The sequence below is a fragment of the Malaclemys terrapin genome, chromosome 16, assembly GCF_027887155.1.
Source record: "Malaclemys terrapin pileata isolate rMalTer1 chromosome 16, rMalTer1.hap1, whole genome shotgun sequence".
NCBI lineage: Eukaryota > Metazoa > Chordata > Testudines > Emydidae > Malaclemys > Malaclemys terrapin.
The window spans coordinates 8,141,831-8,156,601 of NC_071520.1; the positions used below are offsets into that span (position 1 = coordinate 8,141,831).

General features: G+C 41.5%; 1 protein-coding gene across 2 annotated transcripts in view; it reads right to left on the minus strand.

Annotated features, from left to right (window-relative positions):
• Positions 1-14,771, minus strand: part of MED13L (mediator complex subunit 13L) — a 396,063-nt gene that overhangs the window by 85,235 nt on the left and 296,057 nt on the right. For both annotated transcript variants that reach the window (XM_054006362.1, XM_054006361.1), the window contains exons 5-7: positions 6,717-6,862; positions 5,471-5,665; positions 4,867-5,055 (exon numbers count right to left, since the gene is read on the minus strand). In XM_054006362.1, coding sequence (XP_053862337.1) covers positions 4,867-5,055; positions 5,471-5,665; positions 6,717-6,862 — 530 coding nt within the window. The remainder of the gene's footprint in view (positions 1-4,866; positions 5,056-5,470; positions 5,666-6,716; positions 6,863-14,771) is intronic.

The following is a 14,771-nucleotide window of genomic DNA, read 5'->3' on the forward strand; positions in this document are numbered from 1 at the left end:
TCAACGGGTAGCGATCGATGGCTTGATGTCTAATTGGCAGCTGGTATCAAGTGGAGTGCCCCAGGGGTCTGTCCTGGGGCCAGTTTTGTTCAACATCTTCATTAATGATCTGGATGATGGGATGGATTGCACCTTAGCAAGTTTGCGGATGACACTAAGCTGGGGGGAAGAGGTAGATACGCTGGAGGGTAGGGATAGGGTCCAGAGTGACCTAGACAAACTGGAGGATTGGGCCAAAAGAAATCTGATGAGGTTCAACAAGGACAAGTACAGAGTCCTGCACTTAGTACGGAAGAATCCCATGCACTGCTACAGGCTGGGGATTGACTGGCTAAGCGGAAGTTCTTCAGAAAAGGACCTGGGGATTACAGTGGACAAGCAGCTGGATATGAGTCAGCAGTGTGCCCTTGTTACCAAGAAGGCTAATGGAATATTGGGCTGCACTGGTAAGAGCATTGCCAGCAGATCGAGGGAAGTGATTATTCCCCTCTATTCAGCACTGGTGAGCCACATCTAGAATACTGTGTCCAGTTCTAGGCTCCCCCACTACAGAAAGGATGTGGACAAATTGGAGAGAGTCCAGTGGAGGGCAACGAAAATTGTTAGGGGGCTGAGACACATGACTTACGAGGAGAGGCTGAGGGAACTGGGCTTATTTAGTCTGCAGAAGAGAAGAGTGAGGGGGGATTTGATAGCAGCCTTCAACTACCTGAAGGGGGATTCCAAAGAGGATGGAGCTAGGCTGTTCTCAGTGGTGGCAGATGACAGAAGAAGGAGCAATGGTCTCAAGTTGCAGTGGGGGAGGTCAAGGTTGAATATTAGGAAAAACGATTTCACTAGGAGGATGGTGAAGCACTGGAATGGGTTACCTAAGGAGGTGGTGGAATCTCCATCGTTAGAGTTTTTAAAGCCCGGCTTGACAAAGCCCTGGCTGGGATGATTTAGTTGGGAATTGGTCCTGCTTTGAGCAGGGGGTTGGACTAGATGACCTCCTGAGGTCTCTTCCAACCCTAATCTTCTATGGTTCTATGATATACAGAGTAAGAACTTTAGCTATACTGTGCTGTGAACTTTTAAGCCCTGAACGAATTCACAATTAAAATTCATAGAAAAGGTTTACACTTTTTGTATATGTCATATAGCTCACATTCAGCATGTAACTGGACTTCAAAAAAGCAGACTTTAACAAAGTCAGAGAGCTGGTAGGTAAGGTCACATGACAAGAAAATCTATGGGATAAAGGAGATCAGGCAGTTTCTCAAGGAGACCATATTAAAGACACAACTGCAAACTATTCCAGTCCCAAGGAAAGACAGGAAGAATAGAAGAGGCCAATATGGCTCCATCAAGAGCTCTATAATGACCTGAAAATCCAAAAGGAATCGTATAAAAAATGTAAACATTAAAGACTTGCTAAGGAGGAGTTCAAAAGAATAGCACAAGCATGTAGGGATAAAATCAGAAAGGCTAAGGCACAAAATGAGCTACACCTAGCAAGGGATATAAAAGGCAACAAGAAGAAGTTCTTTAAATACACTAGGAGCCAGAGAAAGATGAAGGAAAGCATGGGTCCTCAACTTAGCAGGGAAGGAGATGAGATCAAGAAGGCTAAGCCTATTTTGCTTCAGTCTTCACTAAGAAGGTTAATGGTGACCATATACTCAATAAAATTAATATTAACAACCAGGGTGAAAGAATGCAAGCCAAAATAGGGAAAGAAATGGTTAAAGAATATTTAGATGAGTTAGATATATTCGAGTCTAAGGAGCTTGATGAAATTCATCCTTGGGTATTTAAAGAACTAGCTGAAACAATCTCAGAACTGTTAGCAATTATCTTTGAGAACTAATGGAGGATGGGTGAGGTCCCAGAGGACTGGAGAAGGGCAAACATAGTAGCTAGCTTTAAAGAGGGGAACAAAGAGGATGCAGGGAATTACAGACCAATCAGCGTAACTTCAATACCTGAAAAGATATGGCAACAATTATTAAACAATCAGTTTGTAAGAACCTAGATGATAATAGGGTTAAAAGGAATAGCCAGCATGGGCTTGTCAAGAACAAATCATGCCAAAGCAACCTAATTTCCTTCTTTGACAGGATTACTGGTTGCGGGGGAAAGGGGAGAAGCAATAGATGTGACATATCTTGATTTTACGAAGGCTTTTGACACAGTGCCACATGGCATTCTATTAAGCCAACTAGGAAAATGCAATCTGAATGAAATTACTATAAAGTGGCTCCCCAACTGGTTGAAATACCATATTCGACAAACAGTTATCACTACTTTCCTGTCAAACTGCAAGGGTGTATCTAGTGGTCCCACTGGGCTAAGTCCTGGGTCTGGTACTATTCAATATTTTCATTAAAGACTTGGATAATGGAACAGAGAACATGCTTATAAAATCTGTGGATGACACCAAATTGGAGGGGTTGCAAGCACTTTGGAGGACAAGATTAGAATGCAAAACAACCTTGAGAAATTAGAGAACTGATCTGGAATCAACAAGATAAAATTCAATAAGGACAAGTGCAAGGTACTTCACTTAGGAAGGAAAAACTACATGCACAGCTACAAAATGGGGAATAACTGACTAGGTGGTAGTACTGCTATAAAGGATCTGGGGGTTATAGTGGATCACACATTGAATATCAGTCGTGATGCGGTTGCAAAAAAAGGCTAATATCATTCTGGGATGTATTAACAGGAGTGTTGAACATAAGAGACAAGAGGTAATTGTCTCACTCTATTTGGCACTGGTGAGGCCTCAGATGGAGTACTATGCACCACACTTTAGGTGGCTAGGAAAGATGTGGACAAATTGGAGAGAATACAGAGGAAAGCAACAAAAATGATAAAAATTTTAGAAAAGCTGTTCTCTAAGGAAAGGATAAAAGAACTGGGCATGTTTAGTCTTGAGAAAAGAAGACTGGGGGGAGACCTGATAACATGCTTGAAATATGCTAAAGGCTGTTATAAAGAGGACAGTGATCAATTGTTCTCCATGGCCACTGAAGGTTGGACAATACATAATGGACTTAATCTGCAGCAAGAGAGATTTATGTTAGATATTAGGAAAAACTTAACTATAAGGGCAGTTAAGTTCTGGAATAGGCTTCTGAGGGAAGTTATGGAAACCCCATCATTGTAGGTTTTTAAGACGAGTTTGACATTGTCTATGTGTTTTTGGTCCTGCCTCAGCATAGGGGCCTGGACTTGATGACTACTCAAGGTCCCTTCCAGCCCTATATTTCTATGATTCTATGTTATTCAAATTACTAGTTTGCATTGTAACTTATACTGTTTCTGCATGATTGATATTGCAATTGGGGGGAGGGATAGCTCAGTGGCTTGAGCACTGGCCTGCTAAACCCAGGGTTGTGAGTTCAATCCTTGAGGGGGCCACTTAGGGATCTGGGGCAAAATCAGTACTTGGTCCTGCTCGTGAAGGCAGGGGGCTGGACTCGATGACCTTTCAAGGTCCCTTCCAGTTCTAGGAGATAGGATATCTCCATTAATTGTCCAATGGCCTTGTCACTAAGACCCAGTATGTTTAGTTTGCAACTTACTTGGGTTCTTTTAAGCATAATGTTTAAAGTCAATATTCAATCTGTGTAACTGGAAGGGACATTGTAGACAGATGTGATTTTAAGAATCCACTGAGATAATAAACATAAACTGTTCCAAGACAAGCTGCTAACAGATGAAAGTTGTCCAAAATTTCATTGCTGAGCATACTACAACGATCCTGCATGCATGACTCAATTTAGAGCATCTTCTATGAATCCAAACCACAATTTCTACACTGAGGTTTAAATTAAAAAACACGCCGGTGCTTCTGAAATCAGGGAATGTATTAATAAATAAATTTTAATAACTGGCAAATCTCTGAAGTCAAATGATGCAAAGAGCATAATCCAGAACTGATCTACACAAAAACTTTTTGTGATTTCATAGTAACCTTTGTGGCAACTAAGGGTACAGTCACGCAGTATCATGACCTGTGTGAGGATCAAAAAGAGGTAGATGAACTTCTTGGAAATAAAGATATAGTTTACATGCAACTGTCTGCAGTAAGAGTGTACTGGAAAACAGAAGTACAGAAAATATGTGGCATAATAACAGAATAGAAGGCTAGAACCTCAACTGGTGTAAATTACTTAGCAACTCCACTGGTCAGCGAGTTTTACGTGTCCCCTTCTTTGACCCAGCCACATCTCATGAGAGTTCATTACATCCTCCACCTACAGAGCCTGACTTTTTACCTTAAGCTGCAGAGACTCATTCTTTTTTTTCTGGAGGTCCTTGGTTCAAGCCCCACTATGTTGGTCAATATATTGACCATCATTCAGATACTGGCATTGTTCCAATAGTAATGCTTAATAAATTATATGGTATTTTTCATGTTTGTAATACTTTACCATGATTAACTAATTAATCCCTACATCCCCCTTAAGCAAGTATGCAATTAAGGACTCTGACAAGGCCTGATCCTTTCTACAGTCTCAGGTGTCCATGCTGTCTCATAAATGCAATAGATTTCCAATAAACTGGGCAGAAATTAACTCTCACAAAACTGGTAACTCTTCTGTTCTGTGAACTCATGTGAAAATCCCTGTGTTCTACTCATTAGCGTATTCTCTCTCTTTTTTCTGCTGCTGTTCACACATTTATCCCCCTGAAATTATAATCTATGCAAAAATGAAAGCACACTGTGCTGGTACACCTCAGTAATACCTCCGTTGGTTCAAAGAGTAAACTGATAAGAGATTATGGAACACTGTCATTCACTGAATCAGTTAAAGAATATTTAAAATGAGTTTTCAATAGGATGAGTCAGGTCTCTTTGCTAGGTTTATTGCTTACCTATGATGGCCTGCTCTGGGGAAGTGGGTGGAGTGAGAGGCATCCCACAATTACTGGAATCTTTCATGCTGCCAAGTCCCTGCTGACCCACATTGATGTGGCCTCCAGCACTGGCAGCACTCTGAGACAGGGGGATGTCATTCTGAGAGATGAGAACAAAAGCTGAAGGATACACCATTCGTACGCCACCTATAAAGAATGGGAACAGGAAGAAGAAAATAAGTCTTTAAATTCTCCATTTATTATTCAGCTACCCAGGCTGGCCTTGTCTTGGTTTCAACATGCACTAGACAATCCTTACTAGTCAAAATAGAAAAGATCTAAAGAAGTTTACAGCCTGCATATTCATTCCTAAGTATTCGTCCATCCTTTTATGACAAATAGGGAGCTGAAATAAGAAGCTTGATATTGTAATAACAGCATCAGGGATACAGGGAGTAAGAACCTTGAGGCAAGATAACTAGTCAGAATGCTCCAGTGTCAAGAGAGCCACAAAACCAGATAGGGAAATTAGAAAGGTTGTTTCTGATTAATTAGATTTTTTTTTTTTTTTTTAATTATGAGGTGGGGCGAAATGTTCTTTAGGCAAAATACTAAATCTCACCAACAATGACTTCAACTGCCACAGGGAAATCGTCATCATATCCTAATTCCTCTTCCTCTTTCAGCCCCTCCTTCTTCTTCAGCACCATGGGGTAGAAATACTGCCATTCCTCAATCAATTTACGGGTTGCTGGATCTGACATCTTGTATGCTTGGCCCGTCAATGTACCATTTAAACCATAAGGACTCAACAGAACTGAAAAATAAAACATACTACTCTCTAGTCTCTACAATATGTGGATTTCAACTGCAGAGCAACCACATTCCACTTCCCCTAGATTCGTTCTCAGTCTTGTTTGCATTGTGATTTTAGATAGCAGCTCTTTGCATTTTGCTTATTTTTAAAATATAGTGCACACAACTTAACTTTGTAAAATAATGAAATAAATATTAAGAGGGATAAAAATAACTATACATCAATGGAATAACAGAAGACATACTTCTGAAGATATCCTGTAATACAGTATGTAATACTTAATTTTTTTTTTAATTTAAGTGCAATGTTTTCTTTTCCAAATTGCACAGAGCATTTTTATGGCTTACAACACTACACTGTAACCTAAAAAGCTGTAAAAACCTTTAAGACTATATCAGGTATGTCTCTTTTTATATATTTTAAATGCTTATTCTTCTCTTTGGTTATGTTCTGTATTTTCACCTTTCTTTCTGAAAAATCTGCATTTTGACAAATGCGTTGCACCACAAACAGCACACTGAAGGAAAAATAAAATGAGGGACTGTCACTCAGACAAAACAACTCCAGTTCAAGCAAATAATCTATGTTATCATGATCAATTATTTGTACTGCAGTAGCATTTAAGAACACTACCCATAGACCAGAGCCTACTGGACCTTGTGACACTGTGCTAATATATAAAATGTTCATACAGATCTCACAACAATTACAATTTGTTTTGTTGTACTTATTTCAGAAAATATTTGCATCTAATGAGGTTAATGACTAGAAAAACCTGGAAAACATGACCTAACATTTATTTACAGCTAGCTATCATACTAAAAATCTTAACAGGGTTTTACCTCAAGCTCCCAGTTTCCTGAGGGGAACTTAAAACTCAGTAACTTTTAAAATAGAATTAGTTTCTTAATCATTTCTGGATCTATTTCCTGACCCATTACTGGGGCCAAGTTAGGGGCTTTTGATATATAGGAATTAAAATAGGCACATAAACTACATGTTCTGCAAGTCTTTATACTTCCAGAGCTGCCACAGTCAGAAGTGCACTTACCTTGGAATGGTGCAGGAGAGGACTGGGCCATGTGGATATGCTCCTCATTGATTAGGTAGATTGGCTGGTGTTGGGCAATCTCCACGCTTGTGCACACGTTGCTTTCCCCATGAAGGAAGAATGTGAAGGCGCAAGACAAATGTTCACTGGATAAAAAGAAATAAAAAACTGGTTCACTAGCATATCAATGAATGTGGGGGAAAAGAGGACAGATTTTGTAGCAGATGGGGGCCACATTGGGTTGAAAACCCAGTTCTGTTGTTTCACTCAAGTAAACTGAGCTCAGAACCACTGAAGATGACTGTACACAGCACAATTACCAACTTCTGGCTGATGATGGAACTGGACATCAACCTCAGAGATTCATTTTCCTACCCAATTCAATTAAGGAAAGCTCACTACAAACAGTTGTCTGCATGCAGAAGGCTTCAAGAAGTCAAAATACTGTCTTCAGGATGAAAAGGAAAGAGAACTCTTAGGACCTGAACTTCAGCTGAGAACAGGAATAGGGAGGAAGAATCATTACTTATATGCCATGGGAATATTGTTTTTTTTTGTTTTGTTTTGTTTTTTAAGGCACAGAGAATTGCTCGGAAGGCAACAATCTCAATAAACCGGTGGCTCAGGCCGTCCATGACACTGCCATACACCATCAAGAATAATGTTCAGTAAATAATAATGAAAATAAAATGTTCCCACTTAATCCACCACATAGAATTGCTTTGCATTACATTACATCTAATCGTTTGCTTAAATGTTGCTAATTGTAACACCACACTTCTTAAATAAACAAAAACCAGCCAAACAACAACAACAAAAACCCATACAATTTGTATTGTTCAGATAAATTATTGCAGGACTACAGTGGCAAGGCATTCTTTAATAGTTGTTGGCTTTGGCACTAAGCCAGCCACAACATAACTACCTTCAGCTAAGGAAATAACACTGACAACTGTAACAATTTCACTTCACAGTTCAAGTCAACTAACTGCAACACTGCAGTAAACTCTTTTTGAATAGCTGAACTGATAGTCTGGAACAGGATGTTGTTTAATCTTCTTAAATCTCTAAGTCATTCTGCATTTTTTGTAAATCAAGTGTTTGTCCTTAAATAAAAGTTAGGCTTCTGTTTAAAGGTTCTACAACTGATGTTATAAAAAAAGAGAAAAGTTCACTCTAGAAAATCCGGGGGCAGGTTATTTTAAAAAGCATCAAAATGGAAGGTGGCTAAACTTTTATTCAATCTCCTCAGCACTGCACACCCTGTGTTTAGTAGCACTTTGTATCATTCAGCAATGAGAACTAGCAAGTTTTACTTGATTTCTTTATGGCAACAGAAAAGACATTTTAAGTTTACTGCTCTACCACTTGCACAGTAGATTTAAACTAGCCACTAAATTTTTACAGCAAGCTGTAAGGGGGAAAGGAAATGGGTCATAGATTCATGGTATTTCCATTCAGCTACTCTGCTCTTGGGGGGTGGGGGAGAGAAAACCCCAAAACAAAACACAACCCTTCTGCTCATATAACAAATAAAATCATAAACAGAACCCAAAACATTTAATCAAAAATAATATTAGTCTCTGGACAAAGGATGATGCCCTTTTATATTCATAAGGCTTTAATTGCAAAACTATGAAAAGTCTGGTCTAAGATCAAGTGGAAATAGTCTCTGCAAAGAGTTCAGCAGGCCAGATTTTCTAAAGCAGATAGAAAAGCTATTTGTGAAGAAATCATTTTGAACTCCGGTCTTTAGGACAGTGCATAGGAATCCTTCTGATTCTACAAGCTTCCTACAGTTTTGACTGTGAAAGTCCTGCTTGCCTTCCACTGAAGTGAAAGAAAAATAGCCATCTGGGACCACATATTGACTCTTTCAAGCCTCTTGCAAAGCAGTCAGGCATGAACAAGTCATATTCATTCTTACACAACATTCACAACCTTCTATAAACATTGTCAGAGTAAGAAATAGACAAAATGGGAATTTAGGAAGATAAAGATGCATATGTTTCCACAGTGGACAGAATATAGTACATTGCACCTTTTGTCATCAGTGAACCAGATGACATCAAAATAAACTAAGCATTAACATCAACAGACTAAGTAAGCATAACTTCAGATAACTCAAAGAAATAGCATATGGAACATGAATTACAGGGAGAGTGAAAATATAGGAAGGATTCCATTTCATGTTTCTGGAAACGTAACAGTCTAAGATAACTAGCCCATTATTCATAAATTGTACCCTAGTAGACAGTTACAAGCTAGATTAGTGAAATCAGGATCATTTATAGCACTAGATCCAAGTAAATCTGCCTGAGATATGTAGGCAAGAGAAAAATGGAAAATCTTGCTTAGTCATGATTTGGTTCTCTGTAGCCAGTCTTGACCGGAGCTAATAAATTCCTAAAGGCAGAACTCTTCCTCTGCTGAGCAAATGTGTCCAGGGAAAGTAACGTTTATCCATCTGTGTACAGTATCAGGCTTCTCCCCTTTTACTGTTCCTAAGTCCTACTCCAGGGGGCTGTATTGCAATACTTTGCAAGAGAAAAAACAGTTACATAAAGTGAATGTTCCCTCTGGCAACAGACTCACTGTTTTAAGCACAGCTTTTAAAGACCAAAAACAATAAAGATCAAGGTTTGGGGACTCTACACACTCTTGGTAAGCTTCTGGCAGATTTTGTATAAAATATTTACTTTGGTAACAAACATGAGTTTTATTTCAAGAAAACAGTGTCAGTGCACAGAGTGATGTGTTCTTTTTAGGAATGCATATCCCAACATACTGACATTCTTGTCTTCAGTACAGTTTCATATAATTCGTTAAATACCAAGCTGCAGAAATCAATCCTGCTACAAAGCGTAAGACAGATCTACAAATAAAATACAATGGGAAGGGGAAGAAATTAACATGCTGAAAAAGTCAGCTTTCAGGAACAGATATAAGACTTTCATTTATTTATTTTTGTAATCATATACAACCTACATCTCCACATATTGATAAAAGCAAAGGTCTTCATAGAGTACTCTAACTGCAGACCACATATTTAGGGCTAGTCTGTAATGAACAAGAAATAAGATTGCAAGAAACTTTCTTGTCTGTATTTTACATAACAAACCTTCAGTAGCGCTTTAGCAACATCCAGTTTTCTTAATGGTGACTAACAGTCCCAGTTATACTCTCTCTAAACTACAAAGACTCCACAAAGAATATTTTTCATACAATTCTTGTAGTTATGTATATGAGACATTCCCCTGTAAGAAACTAAACAAGTACAACAGAACACACATAGGACTAAACTTACGAAAGTGCTCAGCATTCTCGGTCAGGGCCAGATTTTCGGAAGAGCTCAGCACAATGAGCTTTTTAAAATATCTGGTCCCAGTTGTGGATAATGAGCCCTTGAAAATCTGGGCCACACCGTAAATTTATTTTTTATGTTATCTTACTTTTTCTGTATTTTTTGTCTCTCTCCGACATTCTTCAGGATGCCAGAAACCACCATGCATGTGAAATAGTCTTCCAGCTACTCCCCTAGTCACTCTGAGACGGCTACAAGTCTGATACTTCACTACATTGTGTTATCACCAAATGATGGTGAGTGTGAATGCATGCGGACTGAAAAAGCAAAAAGTACTAGTTGCTGCCTGTGGAATGTAAGGGGTATACAACTTCTGCCCTAAATGGAGTTGTGTGTGAAGAAAAAGTGGTTACCTACCTTTTGTAACTAAGATGTGTTGCTCATGTCGATCCATTCTGGACATTTCATCCACCCGCTCGAGACCCTTGAGGAACCGGGCAGTCATGTCCTGGGTGAAAACTGACCTCCCCTCGAGTGGAGGATGGAAGGCCGAGATAGTGGCCAAGTGGACCTTGATAGATGAAAGGGACAGGCCTTGGAGTTTGAGATGCAGAAGGTAGTCCAGGATTAATTGCACCGAGGCCCGCTCGGGCCGAATGCCTTTATCCGAGGTCCAACAAGCGAACTGTTTCCATTTGACCAAGTAGGTCACTCTGGTGGCGGGCTTTCTGCTGCCCAATAGGACCTGTTGGACACCAGCTGAGCACTCCTGCTCCTCCATATTTAACCATGCAGCAGCCAAGCCATCAGGTGTGGCACTGCCCTGTTTGGATGCACAAGACTGCTATGGTTTTGGTACAGCAGGTCTGGCCTGTGCAGTAGCCATAATGTAGCAGCCACTGAGAGGCCCAGGAGCGTGCCGAATCAGTTCTGGCGCAGCCAAGCCAGTGCTATGAGGATCACCTTTGCCTTGTCCTGCTTGATTTTCATGAGGACCCTGTGAATTAATGGGACTGGGGGAAAGGCGTACAACAGAGCCCCTGAACATGGGAATAGGAAAGCGTCCAACAGGGAGCCTCTGTCTATCCCCAAATCAAGCAGAAAATGTGGCATTTCCTGTTCTGCCTGGACACGAACAGCTCCACCTAGGTAGTCCCCCACCTCTGGAAGATGATGCTGACCACTTCCAGATGGAGGGAACACTCATGGCGAGATGAGAAGTTCCTGCTGAGGCAATCTGCCAAAGCGTTCCTGGCCCCGGGGAGATGTACGGCTATGAGATGGATGCCGTGTTGTACACAGAAGTTCCAAAGCCTGAGAACTTCTTGGCAAAGGGCAGACTATCTGGCTTCCACCTTGCTTGTTGATCTAGAATAAATACAGCTGCTGTATTGTCTGTCAGGACCTGGACCACCCTGGTTTTTATGTGAGGTAGGAAGACTTGGCAGGCCAGGCGAACCAGTTTTAGCTCCCTGACGTTGATGTGTAGGGAGCAATTGTGACTCAAATCAACGGCCTTGCATGCTAAGATCGCCCAGGTCCGAAGCATCAGAGATGAAGGTCAACAATGGGGATGGAGCCACGAAGGAAACTCCCTCCAACACTGATGCAGGATTCTGCAACCAGGTGAGTGACGACAGTACATGGTCTGGGACCCTAACCGCCCAGTCCATCCTGTGTCTGTTGGGGATGTAAACTGACACCAGCCTGGCAGGGGTCCGAGACAGAGCTGCAAATGTCGGACCACGTAAGTGCAGGCTGCCATATGGCCCAACAATCGCAGGCACATGTGAGTGGTGATGAGAGGGTGGGCTTGCATGCACGAGATGAGGTCTGCCATGGCTTGGAACCAAGCCTCGGGAAGGAAGGCTCTGGCCTGAGTAGAGTCGAGGACTGCTCCAATTAACTCTATGTGTTGCACTGGACTTAAGGTTGACTTTTTCTCATTTATTAACAGCCCCAGGTCATGACAGGTGGAACAAACCAGATCAAGATGCTGCCACACCTGATCCCAGGACCGACGCTTTATTAGCCAGTCATCGAGGTAGGGGTAAATTTGAACACCCTGGCACCTCAGATAAGCAGCCACTGGTGCTGTGCACTTCGTGAACACTCTCGGGGCTGATGAGAGACCAAATGGCCATGCTGTGAATTTGAAATGGCGCTGGCCCAGCGTAAAATGAAGGAAGTGCCAGTGCCCCAGGAAAATGGAAATGTGGAAATATATGTCCTTCAAGTTAAGGGCAGCGTACCAGTCTCCTGGATCCAGGGAGGGGATGATGGAGGTCAGGGAGACTATGCGAAACTTCAACTTTTTGAGAGACCTGTTGAGATGATGCAGGTCCAAGATGAATTTGAGGCCCCCTTTTCCTTTTGGGATCAGGAAGGAGTGGGAGTAGAACCCCTTTCCTTTCATGTCTCAAGGGACCTCCTCCACTGCCCCCAGGAGCAGGAGGTTCTCAACCTCTTGGAAGAGGAGTTGCTCGTGAGAAGGATCCCTGACGGAGACCGTGAATGGGTGCAGGGGTCCTAGGCCATGCGGACGGGGAATCTACACCTGCGGTCCAGGGACCAAGGGTGCTCCAGTGCACTAGGGGGCAGTCCCATGACCAGCTTGCACTTAGGCATTGGAGCCTTAGTCAAGTCCGGCGCCTGGTGCGGTGTCTGCAGTGCCAGTCGGACTGCTTCTTCTTTAGCCACCAGGGCTCCTTCGGGCAACGAGGGATCTAGAAGAAGCCGGGTCCCCTGCTACTCATGGGAGTTGGAGGCAGATCCCTGGCTGGGCCGAGGGGTCCAACCTTAGTGGTACCCCCGTGAAGCCCTGGGGTGGACACATGGCCTGACGTAGGTCCTTTGCCCAAGGTCCCTCTCCCTTTCAGTGCCGGGCGGAGCCTGGTGCCAGCAATGCACTCTGCATTGGTGCCAAGGTGCTCAGCGTGGGAGCCGAGCGGGAGGGCTCTGATGCAGGAAGAAGTGCAACCTCCATGAGGAGGGCCCTCAAGCGGATATCCTGTTCCTTTTGGGTTCTAGGGCAAAAGTTCTTACAGATTCTGCACTCGTCTTTCCTATGGGACTCCTCCAGACACTTCAGACAACTGTCATGGGGGTCAATAACAGGCATCGGCCTGTTGCATGACGAGCATGGTTTGAACCCTGCTCCGAGGCGAAGTCCCAGTCAGGACTCTAACTACCAAACTACCGACACTTATCTTAAAGGCTGAGTACCTAACTATATAGAAAAAAGACAATGGGCTGTTGAAGAACCGCTAATGCTCTTATGATTGTAAGACAAGGTGCTCCTACCAACAGTCATGGGCAGTAAGAAGGAACTGAGAGGGCATAGGGTCGGCAGCGTCTATATACAAGCACATGGGCACGGCACTCAAGGGGGTGCCACAGCCGACCCTACAGATACTGCTAAGGCAAAAATCTCCGATAACTGTGCACATGCACACACCTAGAATGGAACTGACATAAGCAAGCACTTGAAGAAGATATGCAGTTTGGAACATTAAATCTATTTACTGTATGTGACAGATGATAAATTGATACATATACACAAAATAAATTGATGATTTATGTCTAATGTGAGTTATAAGTCTACTGCACTCTTCCACAGACTTATGATGACATCTTGATGAGAAGGGAAAGTTTTCTAAGTATTTGGGGATGTCATCAAAAGCATGTGTGCTCCATGTGGGTTTATTTTATATTCAAAGATCTTTCTTTCATATAAAAAATACATGCATGCACGCATGCATGCACACACACACCATTTCTAGCTGCTAGGTAGTGAAAATGCAAAGTCGTCTTATGATATCATTATAGGGATATATTTCACTAGAGTATTTTTCATCTCAGTTTAATCTTTTAAAACCAACAGGACTGCTGTTTATAAATTAAATTAGTTCAGTTGTATGATGAATGTCTCATGTCACATTGTACTCCTCCCCTCAATAAAGAGAAAGTTTGCTGAAATCAAATAGAGCGTAAGAGAAACCTAAAACTTATCTCCACGTTCTCCTTTGTTTCTTTCTTTATTAAGACAATCTTACAAAACATTATGCAGGCAGTACATTTCCTATATGATTTTAATTAGATAGTTCTTCTTGTGGTATATAATATAAAAGCAGCAGCACCACAGGAAAACCTCAAAGACAATACATGTATCTTTGTAGTCTATCTACACTGCACGTGACCCTAACCCTATTTTCATAGTTACCTGTGTGGTATCCTTTCCTTTCTTTATGGAGAATATATGGTTGATCTCAGTTATGACATATATCTTCATGAGTGGGGTTGAGTAGGAGGTCATTTATAACGTAAGTTATTCTGTCTGTTCTCATTAGCAAAGATTAATTTAGTAAAATTTGGGCGTACAAGAATTAGGTATTATTGTTCGATCTAAAATGTATCAACTATTTATCTATATAAATATTTTTTCTTCCCTTGGGTACTGAAGGACTGAAGCTGCTTTTGGACTCAATACTGCAAAGTGCTGAGCACTGTGGCCTTGATCCAGAAAAACATTTAAACACATACTTAACTTTAATTACATGAGTATTCCTATTAATTTCACTGTGATTACTCATGAGCTTAAAGTTATGCATTCACCTTGCTGGCTCAGGGTGAGAGTGTTCTGCACCTAGCTGAATCTAACCCTTCAAGAATGGCTGTTGCAAGTTACAAGGGCTCGGAAACAGTGAATGAAATAATAAAAGGTACTGAACACGATTAAATTTTTATTGCAC